Raw genomic sequence first — 24,984 nt, 5'->3', positions numbered from 1 at the left:
AGTGCAATATCCAACGGGAAACTAGTGTAAAGTTGCCAACGATTTTGAACAGGAGGAAAAGGGCGAGACAAAATACTTCTTACCTTTTGGACTTTTTAAGAATTCCTTTTAGTGGTTTTTTGCTCTTTTCGCTGGTGGGTTCTTTCAAGCGACTCTTGTGAAGTACATGAGAGAGTAAGCTCTCCTCTTTAGCCTGTTTAAGATCTTTCTCAAACTTGTCCAGCGCGCTTAAATGTTGTGCTTGTAAGTATAAGCTTTGCTCCATCGCGTATCGAAGCCTTTTCTCGAATTCTTCAACCCGCTTTTTTTCGTCCACCGGGGAAGGAGCGTGCTTGCTCGGAGTGGAACAATGCGCAGATTCCTTTGTGCGGTTTTCGTTGGTTGTTCCTTTCTTAGCGCCTCTCTCTAGGATGTGGCTAAATAAACAAGAATAGAAAAATCTTAGGCTGCATTTATTATGTATACTGAAGGGGGAACATAGGACATTTTTCAAAATGGGTATTATTTTTTCATATCCTTACCACATCATACAGAATTTTCTGACATCCCCCTCTAAACAAAAGTGACAACCCCCAACTTGATTAGCAACGAAAAATACCAGCAATGTAACGGTCATTGGTGCAGAGATACATCTAAAGTAGACTATTAGAGAAAAAGGTAACAAAAGGGTTATAAAAAAGTATTTCTTCCACTTTTTATTTTCCTTTACCCAACATTTTGTATTGTTTGTTTAATATCTATAACCATTGAAACGAAGGGAGCGACTGTGACCGCTCCGATATGATTATCTCGGGTTTCCGAGTCCTAACATAAAGAAACCACTCCCATGAGATGTTCCTATGATGTGTGAAATGAAATTTGCTTAGAAAGCAAGAATATTTCATGCTAACCTTAGTCGAATCTGATCCTCTTCTGCCAGTTTATTAGACAACAGAGGGGTCCCCTCTTGTGGTTCTGCGCTCGTCGGATCGGGACTTTTCTCATCGCCAGCGTCGCTATCAAACATTACGTCAACAGTGAAGTAGATGGACACAAGAAAACAGAAGCCTCCAAACAGAAGCAGAACCTAAAATACAACGCATTAGCAAAATTATTAGGAATCATAGTCACTGTGTGGGAAAATAACTTTTTTCGTTTGATGATTCGTAAAGCACACATTATAAAAAAAGAAATGAAGAAAAAACATTGAAAAAAGAACGAGAACGAATTTTGTGTTCCTGTATACTCGTTTTGCCAAATTACAATAATTTTTCTATCAATAACGTAGTTCATTTACATGTAAGAGCTTACATAACAAAACCAATTTACTGACGTGACGTCGTGTGAAAGTGCTCTATTATATAAACCACACCCTGACTCAGGGTCAGAGCTACAAACTTCAGCTACTTTATCCCTTTTGCGGTGGCCGTTCCAATCAATTTCCCAGTGAGATCGGCCTTCTTTCACTTGACTTGTTAAAAAATCACGAAAGTTTACAATGATTCACACTAGGGTATTTAGCAAAAGCAAAAATGACTTATTTTTAATTTAGCCCTTAACTGACGTCGTTGTTATGCTGGAAATCTGCAGTATTTGCCGCTTAGAAATAAAATGAAAATAAGACACACCTTGAGGGTCCTCTCGGAAACCACGTCCTGAGGGGTGTAGAGTGGGGGTCTGTGAGGGCACGGTGGTGTGTCATCACTATGGAGGTACTTGCCACTCGCCGCTTCTTCAACAAGTCTGGAAACATAGCACCACGTTTATTAATCAGTTTGTACACTCTACGTTCCTCATTTCAGTCAGATAGCCGAGCACGTTCGTTACAAAAACAAGCTCGGCAAGACTGCAAGAAAGAGTGAGCCAGACTAAACACGAAAACAAGCTCATCAAGAATGGAAAGAGGAACAAGCCGAGAGAAAACTGGCCCATCATTTATTTTCTACTTTGACTGCGGCAATGTACAAAAGAAGAGGCTGTTATCATCATTCTTCAAAGTTGAAGTCGCCGCTCTGCAACGATGCTGTTGAATTTTTTTTGTGTGTGGAATTTTTCATGTTTTTTGAAAGTGTTATCTTGTTTCGGAGTATTGAAAAATTATAAAAAGAGGAAAACTCAGTCACTGGAGAGAGATGAAAATATATTCTGAAAAATTATTTTATGTTCCTGCTTCGGCTTTCAGAGTTGAACAAAATCCCATGAAACGAAAGAGAAAGCAGCTGAGAGTTTTTCTTCTCGGGCTTACGCCCTTGTTTCTCGCAGCTCGCCGCTTTGCCGCTCGCGTGCTTAGGTTTCGCCTGCAGTAACTTTGCAAAGAAAAATAAGAGACTGCTCGCAGTCTAAGAGTTTTGACTGAGTTAATCACTGCCGTTTGAATTCTCCCCTCTTCTCCAGTTCCCCCGGTCCGTATTATCTAGTCCCTGTTAGTGTAATAAATGGCTGCCTCATATAAAAAGTGGCTGTGCTATCAAATAACACAACACTGAGTTACGAGGTTTAAAAAACGTAAATAATAAAAAGCACTACAATTAGGAACTACTTTACAAATAACAAAAATAGTTTTGTTGTGTCACACCTCTGTTTCTTGTGAATTTTTTCAGGAGTCATGGACGATCCATAAAACGTTAGCTTCCAATCTTTTAAGTATCCTCGGCTATCATCAAACCCTGTAATGAGAAAAATTAACATAGAATAAACCTTACACACATTTTGAGTTTTATTTCCTCTGTTCCATATGTTTTTGACGCAAGATTTTTTCCTCTATGGATTAGTTCATTTTGGACTTAATAGCTTTTTAAAACGCCTATCAAAAAGAAAATGGCTGGATGACCATAACATTCGTCGAAAATAAAAACCATTAGAGTGAACAGGAAAGAAAATGAGTAAGTGCAATGTTGTACTACAAGAAAACGAATCAATTGCATACCATTGTCGACAACTATAAGCTGCCACGTTCCTTGTGGCTTTTCTCCCCAGCATCGTACGGTAGAAAATGTCCAGTCCACAAAGCCGTCTGATGATCTGCGCAGGTAATTAGTGAAGGAAAGGAAACAGTAACAGACTGAGGAAAATGCACACGTTTGTTTTGTTCGACTTTTTCGTTGGTCGCAAATTTAAAATATCAAGATAACTTGGGGCCATGGAAGGTATTTTATTCTCAAGTAACACAAAATGGCGCTCTACACCTGGAAATTACAGCATTTTACGAGCTTATCGGAACTAAAAATGTTTTAACCCGGGAAACTACCCAGCCTAAACTGTACAAGCCTGCTCCACTTTACAGTGTATAGTATATTCTACAAATTTTCAAGTTTGTTGATGAATATTCAATCGTAAGGCACCACTACACAAGCGAGTTTGTTGTTGGAAACTGCAAGACAGACAAAGGAGAGAGTGGTTTTCAAACACCCGCAAAGCCTTTTCATTCACGTCTTGCGCGTGCTTTCAGCGCATTCTCAACTCACTTCAGGCAACAAACAGAAGAATGAACAAGAAGTCAATTAAAACTGAAGCAAATTCATGCCGCCGTCACTTAAACAGCAAAATCCTAGCGAGGAAGTTGCAAAAAAAAAGTTGTAAATTGTTGTGGTTTCACTTCTGATTGGTCGGGAGAGTGACATGAGAATTGTCAGTCAATTACGTAGCGTAGGAAAGCTCAATACACAATTCAAAACTGCTGTAACATAGGAAGTCTGATTCACCTGTCGAGTTGCCGGGCTGTTGCCAGTTTGGACGTTGTTCCTTCAGCGGACACTAAACTAACCATTAAATTACCACGATGATGGTGCTGTAGGTTCACCTTAAAAAATGAAACAAGAGATTAACTTAACAAAAACGAGCTTTATTTACATGACTATCATGACTAGAATTAGCGAAATTAATAATAATAATAATAATAATAATAATAATAATAATAATAATAATAATAATGGAAACTTTATTTGTGTTTTTAAATGTACAACTGTAAATCTCGCTACGTATAGGCAATTTACAATCGGCTGCTTGAGATTGAATTATTTAAAAAAAAAAAATCAAAATTGTATTAAGTCTGAGCCCCAATTCCTGTTTCTACAACAAAAGATGTAATCTTATAAGTAAGGGTTTTCTAAAACTTACCACAGTAAAAATCACGGAGTAAAAACGACGTTTCGGCCGATCTTCGGTCATTTTCAAGTAAGTAAGAAGTTAAGAGAATTAGCATATATATGTGTAAGGTGTAAAAATATGTTAAGAACTTATAAAATGTTTGAAAATGTAAAAGAATGAAGTAAAGCATGCAGAGAAAGGACAACAATAGAATATAATTAAAAGAGCTATTTAGCTATCATTTTTTTGATTATATAATGTTGCTGCTTTTTGCAAATGCCAATGTCATTCATCATGTGTAAGAACGCGGGGCATTTGTGGGAGAAAACGCCAAGGGAGCTCATGGATAGGTTTACAAATTTCACACATTTGTAATTTCTACTCATTTCCTTGATCAAATTCAGATATTTTGCTTTTTCACGCACTGCATTGTTATTAAGGTTAGACTCAAGACCAACTGTCCATTCTAGAACTGAACATATAGGCACTTGGACTGGATTAGGAAAAGAAGATCTGGACGATAATTTTCACCAGTAATTACTGAGGGATTCAGAAAACCATTAACATTGGCATAGAGTGAAGAGTGAACATTAATTACGGGTTGAAGTGACTTGGCGATGAAGTTAAGGATTGAGTCGTGTCTCCAGGTGAAGCGATCGGTATTGTTGACAAACAATAATAATTACCACCATACATGTGGTCAGCCATGACCATATTTCACCAAACGGCAAACTGCAGACTCAATTGGGAACGTCTCAAAATAGAAAATGAGCGGATAAAAACAGTCTGAAACAACTCTTATGGATGAAGATAACGTGAAACTACTTTTTTTTTGCAGAAGAAAAGAACAGTAAAAGATATGTAAAGAGAAAACTTGGTCACGTGGTACAAATTCACGTTTGCCGTTTGCCTTAAGCGTTATTCTAAATCTCTCTATATACATGAGTCATTATACTTACAGTAACTGTTACGTGTTCTAAAGTTACCACTTCTGTAACCATGTCTTTCGAAACTGTAAATAAACAAAATTAGCATTAACGGGGTTACCTTAAGAAAATAAGCCTGGGTTTTCATCATCACAGCATTTTCGTACGGAAAATGAACCACAGCCATTTTGTATCGACTGTTCAACTTGCGATCCATACCGATTCTGAGTATATGATTACAAGCGAAGGGGGGCACGGATACCTCAAAGGTTTCAGGGGAATGGAGCCCGTTTCTGCTTTTTGACGGGTTGGACGCTTAGTTTTATTGCGACGACTCATGAACAGCTCTGTCGGATTATCCGAGAGTGATGAAGGAACGCGCTGTTATTATTCATTAAAATTATTTCCCCGTTTCTGATTGGAAAATATTGTGATATGTGAAAAATGACGTCAAGTGTGCAGCAAAAATTGCCAGATTATTGAAAAGTTAACCGAGAAGACCTGGGGACGAAGTTGTGAGTCCAAAAAAGGCGGAATATTTCACACGCTTCACTTAGAAGAAATAGGCGAACTATTAGCTAACTAAGAAGAAAAACATAGCAAGAACAGCAAGAAGACAACTCGACGGACGACGTCTACTATTTGGGGAATATTTGCAGAACTGAACAACCCTTTATCCCCTAAACATGCCGATAAACAAGCATTATCGAAGATGAACTTAACATCGATGGAGGTAAGCATGTTTTAGCTTGTTTTTAAACTAGGAGTTATTTTTAATGACAAGGCCTCGGCAGATAACACCCTCCGAGATCTCCATAATTCTTCAGATGATACTTAGCTTTATTCAATAATTGTTCAGTATATTCCTGTACATACCGTAATATTTTTCTATGAGTTGATTACTTGATGGTGGAATTTGTTTCTCTACGTGAATAACAGGGGTTGACCAAGATGTCATCCATGGAACTGCTTCCCATACCTATAGACAGCATATAAACGTTTTCTAATCATAGCACTACTACAGACAATTCAGTTTTGGAATGCAATTCAGTTATTTCTCTCTTCAGTTCTTTTTTTTTTATGGACTGTGTGACAACTCAGATGAAAACCACTCCGCTAGCCTGCGTAGCAAGCGTTTCCGTTTGGTTTCGGAGCAAAGAAAGACCGAGGAACGGGATTCTCGGTTTTGGCCGCGCGAGAAATGAAACAAGAGCCAAAAAATTTTTCGCACGGTCTTTGATTCTCGTTCCTCGTTCTTTGCTCCTAAACCGCACGGAAACGCTTGCTACGCAGGCTACCACTACGCTGTATTGTTCACCCTGGTGTAAATGTTTGTTTGCAGGTTAGTTGGTTTGTCAAATTAAAATATGCTGTATAGAGCAGTTCTAGTCTACAGATAAAGAGTGACCCTTCAATAGAAAGCTCTTTAGGAGAATTTGCTTGTATTAACCAGTGTTCATTATATTACCCACCCTAACTCTCGAGTCCAAAAATGTTCAAATACGTCTAATCGACTGACACTTTCTTATAGTTATGTTTATCACAATTAATGTAGTTCTTAGCATCATTCTGTTAACAAAATCCTAGACTGCACATCACTGAACCGAAGTATCTGGCGTTCACATTTCTAGTCATTTTTTATCCTGGCGAGCCCGTTGGCAAAACACGGCGTATTTCCTAGTTCTTGACTCGTCCCTATTGTTTTCCTTTGAGGATTTTAATCAAGACGGATAATTTGAGAGAGATTTACCGAATGTGAATAGCCTATGTTTTGCATTAACTGCCACGTAGCCACTATTTTGTCTATTACTGCTGATTAAGATTAAGATCTGCATCACTATCACTGTCGCTATACCTTAGCAGTGTTGACCAGGCGCCATGAGTCCAGAAGTCCAAATCCGTATTTATGACTATGATGATATCCTGCCCCATTTGTATAATAATCATTATCATCTACATCGTGCTGAAGAAAAAAGTAAAAAAGTAACTCTCTTTTGTAGGGGGTGTCATAAATGAGGTTAACAGTGAAGAGTATAGCCACGACTTAACGCTTATAAAAGTAACGAAATACGAACTGACCATTGTATAAAAAGATGTCGTTCTTATAGCGTATACGGTTTGTAGAAGTCAAATTTTGAACTTTCTTTTCTACAAGCATTCGTTTTGTTTCGTTCATTTCTAGCACCGCGTGGACCGTGTGAGGGATGCGTGATATTAGTCCGCGGGCTTACTGGTCGAAGGGAGAACTCCTCGTGACCATCCGCTGACCATAGAGCCAAAGGACTATGGGTACGAGATCTGAGTAGCTAGAGAAAGCGAAACATGGGGGCACATGGAAAAACACCTCCTGCGTGGACATGCAACTTCCTTTTTAACTTTTACGCGCAACTCCTCGCTAGAGGCAGGAAATACTCGCTCTACCATCCCTAGGATCTATTCCTAATCTAACTTCGTGCCCGACCCAGTTAGAAACACATCATCTTCAATTTACATCGTGGGTGTCCTGTGCAGTTAGTGTTACACATTTGTTTCGGATCACGCATAATACTTAAAATACCCTCGTACCTTAACGGAAGAAATGGCAATGATGTGTTGAACATCTCTCCAGGAAAGACAAGGTCTGAAAAAGGAACAAATTAGCAAGTCCTTCAGTATCAGTGGGACGCCTTTCAGCAATACAACCGCTTGTTCCATGAGAGTCTGTAGAGATTAAACTTGTAAAGCTCTTATCTCATTTCTCCTCACCTTATTCTCACATTTAATTTCGCGAGTACTAAATTTCGTGAAAAATAATGAGCCATATTTCGCGATTTTTAGGGTTTCTCTGAGAAATTTTAGGGATTTTAGGGGATGTTTAGATTTCGCGTAATCAAATTTCGGGATTTTTCCCTAATCGCGAGAATGGCGAGATTTAATACTCGCGAAATTAAGTGAGAATAAGGTACTTTGTCACAACAACAATGATTCTTAAGAGTTACAAACGATTGTTAACCAAATGTCTCCCGGCAGACCTGGACCAGTTAGGGAAAATCCGCCGACACCACTGAAAAGAGCGCCTTTATATTAGTACAATTGTCAAATTTGAAAGTGATTCGATAAAAACTAACGAAGATGTAGCTCCTCAAAGTCGTGAAATTTTACAAGACGTTTGCCTGGTGGTCGGCACAAACTTATACCCCCCCCTCCCCTCCCCCACCACATACCCTCGGTACCAGAGGGTTTTTTTTCGTCGCTATTAAATTCCCGATAGTTCTTCGATCGCGTAAGACGTATCACTTTAAAGTGCGGAAAGTGATACGTCTTACTCGTTTACTAACGTCACATTGCTCCTTCCAGCGGTGTCCTCGGATTTTGCTAACTAAGTTTTATCAACAGCTGAAAAAAAAACCGTTGAAAGTTCTGTTACTTGTAGAACGATAAGAAGAATCGTTAAGGAGGAAACTCATCCTCGGATAATTAGGGTAAGTCAGTCGGGATGGCAAAACGGAGCTAAGCAAACCGTTTCCTCGTCCGAACAGCTGACTGACAGTACCTCCATCTCCGAGAATGGGATGGGTTGTGATAAACCTAAGTTATTACCCGCGACCTTAAAGAGTTGGTGCGTTTTCCAGGAAGGTTCTAAGCCTGCATGTTCTGCTGCAAGCTGATTTTACGATATCACGATAATTATGTGCGTCTGTCCTTTCAGAGTTAAGAGTGACGTGAGTTTCAGGGGCTTGCATTTGGCAGGTGCTGCACGTTAATCTTACCTGGCTTGTAGCATTAATGCTATCATTCCAGCAGCTAATGGCGCTGCAGCAGAAGTTCCTGTGTGTTTGTCAGTACACCCGGTACCAGTACCAAGTCTCCAGTCAGTTGTTACCTGGACGACAACAGAGGACAGTAAAAAAAGAAAACAAATTGGCTTGCCAAAATATTAACAAAAAAAACAGATTCTGCAAAGCAAGGAGAACTAGTAGTTAAAGAGACGGTACAGGATCACAAGATGGAAATCATTTTGTGACCGAGACTTACTCAAGAGAGGAGTGCTGTGTCTCCCCAGCATTAAACTAATTACACAGCACAGGAGGCGAATAGCAAGGCTATGCATGCTCTACAAAACACTGAACAACGAAGCAAAAATTACTTTTCCGACCTATGTCCAGCACCAGCAACTCCAATGGACCAGCCATCCCCATCCACTTAAGTATACTCCACACCAAGCAACAAGCTTTTGGCCAAGAACGATGAAAAATTGAACAGTTTGGATGTGGAAATTATACAATCGAACTCAATTCTCTGTTCAAACGAGCTCTGGGCTCCGCTCTAACGATTGAGACCAAGTGTTAATGTTAGTTTAGGGGAGGGGTAGATGGGCAGTTTCCCAGGAACCTAAATTGATCCAAAGGTTGTTGAGATCCAGAAATATTGCTACCATGGTAACCTGATGTCACACTTCTCCTCTGTTCTGTCCTTTTAAAAATAATATCAATCATTAGCGGGTCGAATTCGAAAATCTCCCCGTCAATAACAAAGCTTCATCGTTTAAACCACATAACGGTAGCCATTTTGTTATCAACACAGTACATAAAACCGAATTTAATCCATAAATCGAGGTGATCTGATCAACGTAAGTTCCGACTTGGCATTTTATTACTAACTAGTTTCGTACCGCACAACATGTGCGGCACTTCTCTAATATATATAGCTCTTACTATGTTTCTCTGCATGCCTTGGCCACTACTGTAGGTAACTGCAAGCATTGCCGCACAATGCTCTGCATAATACGGCATATCACCTAACTCATCCACAGCACCTAACGAAAACAAAGAAAACAACAAACAATTCACATCATACAACAGATATCCAATAATCTTTCACTTCTTTGGGAGATTGTTGAGCTTTCAATGGGTGGGCAAGGCATCCTCATGGGCCTCAAGAAAACTGGCGAGACAATTTACGCACAATAATCAAAACTTAGGTAGCCACAGATTTGTTGGATAGTTCTTAAAAAGAAAGGTGATTTTTTCCATCGACTAAATTTTCTTTGAACAAGTGAAAATTAAGCACTTTTTTTGTTCTCAGGTGTCGTATTTTAAGGGCAAGATTTTATCTTTTGAAAAGGCGTTACTGCGACCCAAAAGAGTCACAGTTGTCGCCGGCGTCTACCAGGTGCCACAGTATTCAGGGCTTGTTTTATTGCCTTTAACAATACGGTCTTTGACTAGTACCATTCAATGGCTAATAATGTACTGTGATACTAGGACTGGCTGTGATACTATCATGTAATACTCTCCTACTGTGATACTAAAACAGGCTTGAGATGTCGGGAAACAGGAGCGTGGAAACAAAAGAAGTGAAAATTCTCTTCCTTGAAGACAACTGTGTCCGCTTACCGGCAGAGTATACAAGGGTAAGGTTTAACTCTTCCACCCCCACAGTAAATGATCGACTCTTATAATAAGTTGGTTCTACCTTTTGAGTCCGTGTACAAAATCCTAAGGTGTGACCATTCAAATGAAACCCCTCTAACAGTACTTTTACATCGGTACCATCAGTTTTACCGCATTTGAAAACAAATAATTTAGAACTTTTCTCGAATTTTGACTTTGGTAACTTCTGGGAGTTAAAGAATTAAACTTCATATGCGTGACGTCATTAAAAACTGTCAGTACATGTAGTTACTCCTTACAGTTCTTCCACTCACCTATTGTAACTGTGTAAATAGAGTTTGCATATCCATCAAAGTTGCAATTATCCTTAAAATGACCTCCATTACCAGACGCCACTACAAAAATGCTACCATAACCCCTCCTCCCAGCTAGGACTCCATGAGCGAGGGCAGCCTGAAAGCGAATCCACAACAAAAAAAATCAAAACTCACACAAATCCAGAGTTTCAGCACAATTGGACATAATTTTGTGTGCAGTTTTCACCACGCATTCAGCGTACGACTCCCCGGTTAAGCCTTCACTGTTTTTGCGTTCTTTGTCTATTCCCAAGGTTGATCATGAAGGTTCATTAGAGTAACAAAATGAGTTGGTAACCTGCGCTAACTGATGAGGTCCATCAACTGTTTTTCCATTGTCATCAGGTCCCCAGCTGAAAAAAACAACAACAACAACAACAGATAAAGTGATGTGGGACTTAAAAACTACTACTATAAATTTGCACCAACAAATTGTTCTAAAAACCAACTGATCACCGTGAATATCATAATATCATAGGTAACAAAATACCGGACTGGGTACCCCATAATCTTGGTGCGAAATTTCAGAGTTAACTTATACTTTCATATGTGAAATAACAAATTGTGAAAACTGCCAACTAAAAGGCAACAGTTCGTATGTTGCAGTGCCAAGATGGTGTCGAGGTTTAAAAATGTTAAGAATGAAGATGTCGTGGGATCAAATCCGAACTTATGCCAAAATTTAAGCCCTTAACTTTTCAGCGCGTGGAGTTCTCGATAACACAAACAAGCCTAAAAACCAAGATTGTGAGTGTAATTTGTCACTCATGATGTTAATGTAATCAAATATAGACAAGTGAAATTAAGATTACTGAAAAAATTTCACCAACATTTTGTCACACATCTGACAATTTCATAAGAATTTTGACAAAACGCGCCTGAAATTATTTTCTAATTTCACTCGTCGCCATTTCATGACACACAGACAGAAAACCAGGTTGGTTAAAAACATTCAAGTTTGCCAGCCAGAGTTGAGAGGTTAAAACAAGAGGTAACGTATCTGCCAGGACAAAACAAATTGGCCATTGTTTAGAGGTGGCTGTAATTAGCAAAGGTAAGAGTGTCGAGGCTGTACAGGCCCAGTTTTGGATTAAGAAATTCAAGGAAAATTCACTAAATCTGTTATAGTTTCTTGACATAACTTGCCTACAGGATGGCCAGTTTCCAATGTTTGGTTAAAAGCCTAAAAAGTAATTCTACTGAATAGCGAGACATGACTAAACTGTCATGTTACCATGGATACTGACCTACAGCTGTAAATGTCATTGATATCCATCTTACTGTTAAATGCCATGGCCTCAAGACTGTCAGTCATTGGTCCATCTAAGATTCGCACCCCTGATTAAAATAAAATTATCAATAGGTGTCAGTAACAAGGTAGCCTGCGAACCGCAGAAGTATTTCCGGTCGTCGCTTCTCTCTCCATTTCCTCGGTGGGTGAAACTAAAGCCGAAAAAACCGGATGCTCTCGCAGGGTAGTAACAAGGCCCTGATAGGGTAAAATTCTGTCACGTGACATGCCCTGGAAAAGCGACATAAGACAAATGAAGTGTCAGCAAACAACATAAAGATGGGTTGAAACTGCAACAGCGACGAGAACAACCGCGATAAATACAATTAAGTAAAACACCAACAGGGACATGGCTTCCTCTTCGATACAGCAAATGAACGGTCTTGGAATTCAGACCCTCCTTAGATGAACCCTGCCCAATAACCGGAAAAAGCTTTGCAAGTCAGCTCACGTGAAAATTCTTTACCTGACACTTTTGCACCATATGCCACACCCACGGCACAATATGTGTTGGGAACAGCAGCAATTTCACCAGCACACCTGTCAGGAAAACAGTGACAAAAAATGTTTAGAATTTTTACGGGACAATTCGTTCTTACCTACCTACATACCTCATCCTCATTAGCATTTGTGCTATGCATACTGCTATAGGTAATGGAAGGAATTTCAGTATCTTTTAGCATCACTTGACCCATCACTATAAGGAGCAGTTTTGCAACTTGTCGTCCTCATCACTGCCACCAGATGCCTTGCAGATGATCAGCACAATATAATTATTATTGTGGGATATATTTCTTAAATCGAAGTATTAATATAAGCTAAACAATGTTAATTATCTTCACTATTAACTTCTGTTAGTCTGATTTTCTACGATATAGTTTAAGAGTTTCACTTTAGAAGTTAATCTCATTTTTTCAAGGAAAATATTAATTTGTTATATTAGTATTTACCAGGAGACTAAATGTTAAACATAAAAATATCCTTTTAAAAAGTGGAAATATATTGTAGCAATGGTAATACTTTTGTGATTTTACCTGTCTTCACGTATTTCAGTATAACTGGTCATTGCGCAAGGAACATTCCTGATATATTTCAGGTATTAAAGGTTCTTTTAGTTTGCCATTTTTTTAAAATTGATGGTATTCATAACTACATGAACAGCATTTAAGTTGTATGTTACTACCTTGTACCATGATGGTTTAAGCCTGCCTCATCAGCTCTTGGCATAGGATCATCATCATTAGAGTTTATATCCCAGCTACCTTCTGAACACTAGGATCATCATTAAAAAGTGAGATACTTTTTAGTTTTTAATTTATTAGGAATTGGTTTTATTCCTACATGATTTATTTGAGTAACAACATTAAAACAAATCGGGCCAGTTATTTCAAGGAAGTCTAACTTACATGGAGGTGTTGGACTCCAGGAAGGTGAGGTCACTCGCTTTGGTGGGGTAACCAGCCTGTCCCTATAATCTCTCATTTTAATTTGATCACGTTTTCATGAAAGGTGGGGTGACCCGCCGCATGTTACCTCACCTATCTGGGGTCCCCCACCTCCACGTAAACAGGCCCTTAGACCGCAATTTAAGAAATCATTGACCTCCAGATCTTTTGTCTTAAGGGGTTAATTTAAGACTGAAAATAAGTGCTTTTCCAGACTACGCAAATGCTTTATTCAAATTGTTCACGAAAAATGGTGTTTAGATAAAAGCGATGGGCAAACTGAAAATGGCTTAGAACGCGGTTTTGTTAAACATGGGCTAATTAAAAGTTCTGTTATAGACATTTACAGTTGCGTTACGCGTTACGCCATGGTATAGCGTGATTATATCAAGTGACGTTGTAGCACTAGAGTTTAGACTTTTGGAACTTGACTCGAGATTCGTCGAGATATCTTTTTTAATTGATGTTGTTTAATTCCGTAAAATTCCGAAAATAAACCCCTCCAAATATAAGCCCTCCCAAACTCATAACGCAAAAAAACCTCCGTTAAATCGCCCCTCCAAATATAAGCCCGCCCGGGGGGCCTGTACTTGGAAATTCCCCTCAAATACAAAGTAAAACAAAGCAAAAACGGTAAATTTCGTTCCAACTATAAGGGTAGCCCAATCGATTTTGAGACGCAAATTTCCTTCCGTAGATAAGCTCCTCCGAATATAAGCCCCTCAAAAAATAAGCCCACAAAAAGGGCCTTTGAAAAATATAAGCCCCGGGGCTTATTTTCGGAATTTTACGGTATTTTTGTTTCTTCGGAGACCGGATATTCATATTGGTGTAATAATTGGACTCTAATCGGAACCAGTATTGTGGAATTTGCAACGGACTCGTTCGAACTTGGAAACATTTGGAGGGAAGGCTATCGAGAAAATTGGAGGAATTAAGAAGAGAAAAATAGAACAGTTAAAGAATTAAGACAAGTATTACGAATCTTCTGAACGAATTAGCAGCGGAATTATCGACGAAAATGCAAATACAAAAAAGGCTCGGAAAAACTACAGGACATCGACAAGCGACGGGATGAAATATCATTAACAGAAATTTGTACCACGCAGTTTCCAACTGTTGAATCTGTTGAACTCACTTCAAACTTCGTGCGGCGAAAATAAGCAAGCCTCGCTTACAACTTCAACAGGTGATGAAGCGGATAAAATGGTAGATCGTGTGGATAACGAGACAAAGGAAGCTCGGCTTTTCTTATCGCAAAGTAACAGCAAGGAAAGCGAAGAAAATATTAACAACACGAACAAGAGCGACACATTTGCGAGCGCACATCCCGGGGGGGGGGGGGGGGTACTGCCATATATGGGCTAAATAGGTATGTGCCGCTGTGAAGGGTATGGTTTTCAGGCAGTTTACTCTAGGATAGGGTATATAAATCAGAGCGTTTGGGTCTAGGATAGGGTATCATTTTTCAGGAAACTGATCAGTTGGTTGAAGATTTTATCTAGACAAGGGAAACAGCTACTCTAGGATAGGGGGATTTAGGGAGTTTACTCTAGTATAGGGTAGCAAAATTCAGCTGAACTAGCTCTGGTATAGGTTAAGGGTTCCAGGGTCCCAGCGGCACATCCCCACCCATAAATTCCTAAAGTACCCCCCCGGGGCGCACATGGCAAGGATGGTCACGTGGTCGATGCAAATAAACAGCTTGAGCAGATTCGAGTCCCGAAGTTTTTGGGCGACAAGAAAGAATATCAGTCGTGGCGGGCAGCATTTTCCAATTGTATGGATGAAACGAATTTGTCAGCTCAGTTTAAAATGTTGCAGCACGAAAGTTGTTTAGAAGGAGAGGTGGCTGAAACGGTGAAAGAGCTAGGTTACTTGGATCATGCCTACGAAGCGGCTAAGGCAAGGTTGAATCGAAAGTATGGGGGAAACAGGCGACAGGTTCAAGCCTATATCGATGAGCTAGGAAAGATGAGGCCAATAAAAGTTGATAATCCGAGAGAGCTAGAAAGATTTGCTGACATACTTGAGAGGACTGTGGTTTCTTTAAAGGAAAATATAAAGTTTGCTGACCTGGAAGGAAGAACATTCTGTGCTATGCAATTGTGCTGGAAAAACTTCCTCAAGCTCTTTGTCTTCTACTTAGCCAGTACTATCGATGGATTAAAGAGAAGGGAAGCATGAAGTCTCTTGACGAGCTGAGTCACTTGGGTTGCTGAGGAAGCTGAGTACCAGCTACAAGCATCAGAAATTAAGTATGGTTTGCCCAGTGTTGGAAATGCACGAGGAAAGAGCTCAACCAAGTCTTATTTCGAGACCGCGGAAGAGAAACGTGATCATCTCTATAAAGTGCGTACACCCATTTTGGAAATGTGACGTGTTCAAGGGAACGTAACTTAAAAAGAAATGGGAGACGGCGAAGAAACTTGGACTGTGCTACCGCTGCTTGGTGACTCATGTGCTTGGAGCAGAGAGTGTGGAATTGACGGATGCAAGGACCGACGCCACCGGTTACTTCATGATGAGAAAGTAGCTCCTGGTCCACGTAGGGAAAGGATGACACATCTGTGACGGAGGGAAACAAGTCCAGTACGTATGAAATAGTGCAAGAACATGAACAGAGGAGTATTACAATGTGGACTGTTCCGGTCTCTCTGAAACAAGGGGGCAGACGATAGCAAGTTAATTGTTTCTTGGATGAAGGTAGTGATACGTCGTATGTTAATGACGATGTGGTAGAGGAACTGGGGTTGGATGGTAGGAAGGAAAAAGTAATTATCAATGTTGCTAATGGTCAGAAAGTCAATTTAAAGTCAGCAACCATGGAGATTGGCTTGGAGAGTCTGGATGGTCGGGTGAACACAGTCATTATAGCGAAAACATCTAATAACATCTGTGGTGTGATGAAACCCACCAACTGGCTGCAAATCAAAGACCAATGGAAACATTTGAGGGACATTCCTTTTCCTAAACTTGGAAAAAGAAGTAAAATGGCTGTTCTTATTAGTTCAGATTATTACAACCTGCTGTTTCCTATGAAAGAGGTTCGTGGATGCGACAATAAACCTAGTGCCACACTGTGTCCATTGGGGTGGACAGCAATTGGTACCATTGGTATGTCTGAGGGACATGGAGCAAGTAACACTAGTTACCTTAACACCTATCACATACGGCAGGCAAAGTGTAGTGCTGGAGATCTGAACTATCTGCTGAAACAATTTTGGAGCCTTAAAGCCATTGGGATCACACCGCAGCAACCACTTTTCCCCGAAGAGAAACTTACCTTTGATAAAGTGAACGAATCAATCAGGTTTGATGGTGAGAGATATGACGTTGCTGTGCCTTGGAAACATGAAAGACCAAATTACCGCCAAACCGACAGATGACAGAGACGCGCCTTCATACAGTCGTGAAAAAGTTAATGCAAGATGAGAAGCTGGCACAGGCTTACCAGCCAGTGGTTGAAGACTACTTAAGTAAAGGACATATCCGAGAAGTCCCAGAGGATGAACCAAAACCACTATCAGAATGGTTCCTTCCACATTTCCCTGTGGTAAGGGCAGAGAAGGCCACAACCAAAGTTCGGGTTTTTTGACAGCTCAGCTCAGCAAAACAGAAAGAGTTTGAACAGTGAATCACTACCAAGTCGTAAGTCGTAAAGTGATATTGTGGACGTTTTAGTTACGTTTAGAAAGGAGCCAGTTGCCTTGGCTGGCGATGTTAGCCAAATGTGGACAGGCCCCTTCACAGATTCTTGTACACTGGTCCTTGGGCAGTGAGGATACAGCAAAGGTTTATGATTTTAAGAGGTTTGTTTTTAGAGGGTGTTACTGTTCATTTTGTGTCCAGTAAGATAGACAACATCATGCCAGACTTCACAAGGAGACTTACCCATTGGCAGCTAATGCAGTTCTAGAACACTGTTCAATGGATGATCTGATGCCATCGGCACCTACGGTGGATGAGGCGAAAGAAACAAGAAATCAGCTTACCGAACTGGAAGACTCTGAAATGAACCGGATGTAAGACTCTCAAATGAACCGGATGTAATTGCTGACGTTGTGGAAGAAGATAGGGCTTCTGAGACAGACTTAGAGAAGAGACAATTACTAACAACCAAGACGCTGGGTGTCCTGTGGGCCGGCACAGATTATTAATTTTCCTTTAGACACTCATTACAGTTACACTCATTACAGTTAGACGGATTCGAATTCACCAAGAGAAATGTTTTGAAGCGAACAGCGGCAGTTTACGACCCATTAGGCCTCTTATCACCTTATGTAATCAGGTCCAAGTCGCTAATTCCAAAGGCTATGCTGGAGGCACGGGATTGAGATGTACTGTTGCAGACACATTATCAGCAAGAATGGACAGAGTGGTTTCGAGAATTGGAAGACCATGAACTCGTAAAACTCCCAAGGTGTTTGAAAGACCCAAGTCCTAAGGTGGAAGAACTGAGCATTCATACATTCAGCGACGCCTCAGAGAACGCATATGCAGCTGTAGTTTGCGCACGTCATATTTATGAGGGTGGCAGCATTACTGCTCGATTGATTATGTTCAAGTCTAGGCTTGCACTATTGAAAGCAGTGAGCATCCCCAGATTAGAGCTTCTAGTTGCACTCATCAGATTGCGATTAACAAGACAAGTTTGCTCTGCACTCAAGATACCTACAAATAGAGTGACCTATTGGGTGGACAGTATGAATGTGGCGTACTAGATCCAAGGTCAGAGTAGAAAGTACAAGCCATTCATAGCATATTGTGTTGGGGAAATTCATGAGTTATCTGCTCCTAATCAGTGAAGCTATGTTCCTACCAATGTAAACCCCACCGACCTTGAACAAGGCCTGACAGCAGAAGAGTTAGCAAACGCCAACTCATCGTGGAATGGGCCGGAATTTCTGAAGAAGTCAAAACAAGACTGGCCAGAATGCAAGTTTGACAAGCCAACATCAACAGAGAACCTTGAACTTAAAAGAGCAAAACAAACAGCAACAAAGGAGGCTACCAGTTACCAAATAACTGAAGAATGTAAAGAAACTGCAAGTGTTTAAAGGGGCTGTGTCACGGCAGTCCAGTTCATTTTGCTTAATTTTGCCAATTACTCGCCCTACGTTCGTCCTCAATCGCTATGGAACTTAAAGTAAGCCAAGAAATTACATGTAAATGACAAAATCAGAGATCCGAGACGAACAAATATGTCTCCTGAGCATTATTTTTGAGGTTGCAAGCAGCGGGGATCAACTTTGAAAAACTGTTAAGCTGAACAGTTTTCAAAAACCCTAATTTTAATCTGTTTCAATCTTCTTCACTTTTGCCCATCCGTGGCATCTGTTGTTTCTGTTATGTTATTTTAACCTTCCTTTAAAGTTTTAAGCGGTTATTTTTGTGTTTCTCGTAATTTAACGGGCATTTTGTAATTTCCTAATTTGGCTGAATTTCGTGACACAGCTCCTTTAAGAGGTGTGGTGACTGGACTCCTCAAGATACTCGAAATGGTATCGAGTCGAAACGAAAGGAGAACTGGAGATTGGGTTGTCTTTAGTTTGTCTGACAGCGAGGGTGCGTCGATTTACAGACAATTGCACGAAACCAGCTGAGCAAAGAGAGGGAGAGGTGAACTGAGGCCATTAGAGCTTTAAAACGCTGAAGAATATATCATTCGGGAGGTTCAGTCTAAAGTGTAATCAGCAGAGATAGAGCCATTGAAAATGAACAAGGAAATACAAGGAGGAAGAACATTGGCACCGTTTAATCCAGTATTAGTTAATGGCATTTTGAGGTCCGACACCAGACTACATGTACGACATGCGGACGATCTCACATATGATGTAAAGTGTCCAATCATACTGCCTAAGAGGAATCACGTCACAGGACTGATTGTTAAATACTACCACGGATTAGAGGGTCATCAGATGGGGCTCAACTACACGATTAAACATGTACGGGGGAAATACTTAGTGGTCCATTTTCGTGAACAAGTGAAAAGAGTCACGAGAGAATATTTTGAGTGAGCGAGACGATTTAGATCAAAGCCAGTTCACCAGCAAATGGCGCCGTTATTGAAGATTAGACTGCAGCAATCCTCCAGATCTTTCGAGAGTTGTGCAGTTGACTTTGGAGGAACTTTTTTTAACCAAACAAGGACGTAGAAGAGTCGAGCTACGCGCCGCGCTATTTGTGTTTGTTCCTCTGTTTGAAAACCGATTGTTGCCACTCAAGAGATGGCGTCGTCTTTGGACACTGATGCATTTCTTAACGTGTTTGTCAGATTGCCTCCGCGGAGAGGATGGCCGCAGCAAATGTTAAGTGATAACTGAAGGAACTTTGTATGCGCAAGATCTGGTCTCTGCTATGGACCAAGACAAGATACAACGGATGACCTCCAACAAGGGAGTGAGTAGGAAATGGAATCCACCAGCTGCTTCACATTTTGGTGGACCCTTTGAATCTATGATCTCGTCAGCAAAGCGAGTTATCTGTGCGGTACTCGGTGATGCAGGAGTTAATGATGAGGAGTTGGAGACAATCTTCACTGGGGTCAAAAGTGTGCTGATTCGAGACCTTTAACAGCTGTGAGTGACGACCCTAACGGTGACCGCGTCTTTACTCTAAACCACTTTCAGATGGGACAAATTACAAGACATGTGTGAAACCGATGGATGAAAGAATACTTACCACAGATTGGATCAAGACAAAAAAGGTACTTTCGTAATGACAATTTGTGGGTTGGAGATGTTGTCGTTGTTATTGATCCCGGTACAGTGAGGCAGCAGTGGAATGTTGGGCGCATGGAGCAGACGTACTCTGGCCTTGACGGCCTTGTACAAGTGGTGGACATACAGGTTAATGGTAAGACCCTTAAGCGACCAATAACTAGAATCTCTCCCCTGGAGATTCGATACGTGTACCAAAGCATAATCAGATTAATGTGTAAAAAGAACAGTTCAGAGAGCTATGACCTTTAAGCTAAGGATGATTTTCGGTTAAAATGTATTCCAATTTCAGCTTCCCTGTAATTCAGGATGGGAAGAAATGTTACTGACATTTAGAGTTGCATTATGTGTTATGCCATGATATCATGTGATTATATCACGTGACATTGTTGTAGGACTCGGACTCGTAGAGATTAGACCTTTGGAACTTGACTCGAGATTCTTCCAGATAGTTTTGCTTTAATTGTTACTGTTTAATGCAACAGAATAAACAACTATGTTTAAATAATCATCCTATGGGTGTCTGACAGTTAATTTTTAATATTAGCATTATATTATTATATAATTTTGTTATCATAATAACTGAGTTAATCATCATCGTCATCATCATCAACATTATCATCGTCATCATTATTAATAAAAGCTTTTAATATTCATTTCTATTGTGGCACAATTGCTTAAAAAAATTATTTCAATTTGTTTACTTCATTTCAGTTACTGTTGATGTTAATTCCCAGTACTTGATCGGTTATGTCTAAGCACAAGAATAAATGATCAATGAAAAAATTACTTCGTACATCACTCCAGGTTCACTTAGCAAATACAATTTCACGCTTAATAAAATGTTCGTTTAGGCCGTCATGATCAAATAAATGCACAAGTGTTTTAGCCTATACTGTACATGTAACTTTAGAACTTGGAATAACAAATGAATTTAACTTTTACACATTGCTGTTAATCAAGGAGGACATTTTGAATGAAGATTATTTCAGTTAAAAGTTTTACTGTCACAATAATGAAATTTACTGTCGTTTGAACATATGAAAGACAAACATGTTCTAACTGTGTGCAACCATAGCCATAGTATATTTGGCTACCAGTCACTATTCTTTCTTAATATTAGTATACAGAATATTATAACTAAAACACTCACATAGTTATCAAGAATATCTGGATTGGTCCACTCCACACCTAAAAAAAAGAGAAAAAAATTTTATCAATGTTAAATTAGACCGAGCTGATGTTCCCTGCCCTCCCTAAGTATAGCACATTAATGTGGTGGGGAAGATTGTGTGCCTTGATGGCCACTGGAAACTACTCCAGTTGGAACCTTGGTTCAGGTGGGTACAACCATGCTGGACAGATTTTAGGTTAAAGACAAGACAAATAATTTATTGCAATGCTCAGCCCTCCAGGTAGGGGGTTGGGTCATGGTCTTTGATCAAGATGGCAGTTAGCTTGGAGGAGAAGGGTGGAGGCCGTATGCGCAATGGAGCATGAAGAGGCAAGGTAAGGGTAAGTAATGTTCTCTACACTACTCTGTATTTACAATGTAACTGAGAAAATGAATACCCTAAAACTTTTATTTTTTTTCCTATTGCTAATATTAGTAATACAACCAACTTGTAAAAACACTTCTCAAAGGAGGAAAAACTTTTAACATTTCATTAAAAAGCAGTATCCCCTAGCGATACATATAATTATTATGGGTTGAAAGAAAGAGGAAAGTTATTTCCTTCAGCCAGTGGCATAATGATACATATATCCTAGTACAAGTCATTTAGAAATAATAAAAATTGGCAGAAAGGGCAGAAAATCATTAGTAAATTTCTATAATTATTATATTACTAACCATCATCAATCACTGAAACAACTACTCCACGTCCTGTAATATTGTTTTCCCAGACGCCAGTAACGTTGATGTCATGTCCAATGAACCTCAAATTGTCCTGTTATAATATTTAGCAATTATTTAGGAGAATGGCTTTACCTACATGTATGCAACTTAACAGGTAAGGGAGGCATTACAGTTTGCAACAAAAAAGAACTTCACCTCTAGAAAAATTTTATCGTGAAAAATGACCATTATTACTAAATAACATATCACAGTAACAGTTAGTAATTACTAATAGGTGGTTTCATAAATAATCATAGTTGTACATGTAAGCTGGTTCTATTGAAGAGTGTGACCCCATTAATACAGCTACCAAGGGTCATGAAAATTTGGTTTTTAAGTGGTTATACTAAAAGAAATTGCATCATGTTATGGTACTAAAATATTCTAAACAACTATATAATAATAAATAAAATTGTATTCAGACTATCATTCTGCTGGCTATCTGGCACATAACAACTTTTCCTGAATGCTTATTTACATGTACATGTATACTTTACAAATATTTGTCAATTATTTGTAAGTGTTTGTCTCATTTTCCAATAACTTTGTCTCAACAGGAAGTTTGCAGGTCATGTTAATGAAGGTACAACTGCACAGACAAGTAGAACTGGGAACTCCAAACGATAGTCAAAATAACAGGATGGTCGATCATATCAACAAGGTTTTAAAATAATATATTCATAGTGGCAAAGGGGGCAGGGTACCTGTCATGTATCACACTGGCTGTTTTTTTTTAACGATCATGCACCACAGGGAAAAAATTAGCTACAGCTGAATCAAGATGTAAATGAGGTGCAATAGGCCTTAGGCATTAGTTGATCATGTGATCAACATTTGGTAAACACGAAAACAGATTGCTTTTGAAAAAATTAATTTTGTTAGCTTGAGCTGAAAGAGCATATTAAAATTAGGTAAACTGTAACTTTTCAGCCATATATTTCAAAACTAGCGATTACAATGGCCGTCGAAAATTAGAAGGATTTATACGAGAAAAACAACTTTTGCCACCTAGTCCCGTTTTAAAGGTTTTCCATACAAATCCTTGTAAATCAATCCTTTTAACTCATAGCAGGCACTTTGAGCCCTTAAAAGCGTAAGGGAAAGATTTAACGACAGTTTAAAAATTTCAGAATTCACAAGGAGTTGAGTGGAAAACCATTTAAGCATGACTGGGTGGCAAGAGTTGTTTTTCTCATACAATACCTTCTAATTTTAAGTGGCCATTACAATCGCTACTTTTGAGATATACGGCTGACAATTTACTTGCAACCTAATTTAAATATTAAGCTCTTTCAGATCATGCTAACTAAATTTTTTAAAAGCAAACTGTTTTTGTGTTTACCAAAAGTTGATCATGTGTTCGACTAATGCAAAAGGCCTATTGCAGTAAGTTAACATGGTAATAGCTCAACCCATTAAATGAATCAGCTCTTATAAATTGTTTTCAGTATCCTTTTTGGATAGGATCATGCGTTAACAGTTAGTTGAATAAGCTTAATTGTACAGAAGGGTTCTCTGAAATATAATGTTGTTCAAATATTAACTATGTTAACCAGTATTCAATGATCTGAGAATAGAGGTCATAAATTATAATGATTTATTTTTGACAGGAAATCAGGTGAGCTTGAGGGACAAGAAAAAGGACCAGAAAATGATGTCATGAATATCTGTTTCTAAATTCTGTGCTCTAGTTTCACATGATATGCACCAATCAGGAAATTCATAAGGAAAATCACACATCCCTTGTTATGAAAATGGTAAATAAGGCACCACCCTGCTGTGCCCAATAACGCCTCACCCAGCTAATTTGGGCCCAAAAAGGCATCACACTGATAACTTGGCATCCATTGCACATCATGGAAACCCTTTTTGCCACCCTGTATATTGTGTTCTTTATTTTGGTCAATTTTAAGGAGCAAAATTACATGTAGAATCAGATTGATCATTTGCTCGTACTTTTCATATTGTTACTGCAAAGTCAAACTGCCAGATCTTTTCATTACACCTCATAAAAAGTGGTCCTGTCTTCTTTAATTTATCCTGCTACAGGTTCAAGTCATGAATTTCTTTTGTTTACCATATTATATTATTATCTCTTTGACTCACATCTCAGTTAATATATTGTGGCATATATAAAGACTTGAACTAAAAATACTCTGTAGAATAATTAATTTTACAACAAAGTTAAGTCTACAAAAAAAAAGTTAGGTTCAATACAACGAGAACTGTAGTTGGTTTCAATTTAAGATAGTAGAATAATAAATTATTAATTAATAATAAGGAATTGGGCGACTCTAATTCTTACCAAATGCCACTGACTAGGAAAATATTGATCTTTAAACTGAAGGCTTCGCTTGTGACGCATCCGTACAACTTCCTGCCTTGACCACTCAATTTTAGGATGATTTGCTAAATGTTGCGTTATAATATCTTGCATTTTACCAAGTTCTTTTATCCCGCTTTGATTGAAGAAAGTATTATGTATGAGCAGGTAGTGTCCTACAAGACCACCTATTTGGCCGCGGTTTACGAGGCCCGCCTCGTTTGCGATATGATCTGCTATTAAATCAAGCTTTGTTATGTTCAAATAATGTTCCACAGGTATTCGGATAGCCCATGATGGTGAGAAACTTGAAGAGTTCAGTCTTGTTTTACCGAGAAATCCTTCGCTGTATCTTAACCAGCCAAATGTGAACAAGACAAAAACATACCGGTAGAAAAACATCAAAAGCCGCCATTCCGCCAGCTTAATGAGCATAACAAGTCACTAAGAAACTAGATGAGAGATTCCCTCGCATTTCAACGATGACAGCCTAGAAAACGAAGGAAAAATGTATCAGCATGCGGCGATTCCCCTGTTCTTTTTCCGCCATGTCTTCACGTTCAGGTAACCAAGCCTCCCTTTGTTTG

The 24,984-nt window shown here is 39.3% G+C and overlaps 1 protein-coding gene across 1 annotated transcript in view; it reads right to left on the bottom strand.

Moving 5' to 3' along the window:
* The window catches only part of LOC140932928 (proprotein convertase subtilisin/kexin type 7-like), a 26,638-nt gene extending 1,673 nt beyond the window's left edge, over nt 1-24,965 (bottom strand). The window contains exons 1-20 of the mRNA XM_073382430.1: nt 24,380-24,965; nt 22,030-22,126; nt 21,331-21,368; nt 13,194-13,282; nt 12,477-12,550; nt 11,967-12,057; nt 11,018-11,072; nt 10,678-10,816; nt 9,686-9,786; nt 8,741-8,853; nt 7,557-7,611; nt 6,847-6,954; nt 5,868-5,970; nt 5,025-5,077; nt 3,681-3,778; nt 2,906-3,000; nt 2,555-2,645; nt 1,608-1,722; nt 891-1,066; nt 84-416 (exon numbers count right to left, since the gene is read on the bottom strand). Of these exons, the coding sequence (XP_073238531.1) occupies nt 84-416; nt 891-1,066; nt 1,608-1,722; nt 2,555-2,645; nt 2,906-3,000; nt 3,681-3,778; nt 5,025-5,077; nt 5,868-5,970; nt 6,847-6,954; nt 7,557-7,611; nt 8,741-8,853; nt 9,686-9,786; nt 10,678-10,816; nt 11,018-11,072; nt 11,967-12,057; nt 12,477-12,550; nt 13,194-13,282; nt 21,331-21,368; nt 22,030-22,126; nt 24,380-24,832 (2,477 nt within the window). The 5' untranslated portion in view covers nt 24,833-24,965. The remainder of the gene's footprint in view (nt 1-83; nt 417-890; nt 1,067-1,607; nt 1,723-2,554; nt 2,646-2,905; nt 3,001-3,680; nt 3,779-5,024; nt 5,078-5,867; nt 5,971-6,846; nt 6,955-7,556; nt 7,612-8,740; nt 8,854-9,685; nt 9,787-10,677; nt 10,817-11,017; nt 11,073-11,966; nt 12,058-12,476; nt 12,551-13,193; nt 13,283-21,330; nt 21,369-22,029; nt 22,127-24,379) is intronic.
* Between the last annotated feature and the right edge of the window lie 19 nt (nt 24,966-24,984).

The sequence above is a fragment of the Porites lutea genome, chromosome 4 (assembly GCF_958299795.1).
Source record: "Porites lutea chromosome 4, jaPorLute2.1, whole genome shotgun sequence".
NCBI classification, from domain to species: Eukaryota; Metazoa; Cnidaria; class Anthozoa; order Scleractinia; family Poritidae; genus Porites; species Porites lutea.
This window is presented reverse-complemented; position numbering and strand designations above follow the sequence as displayed.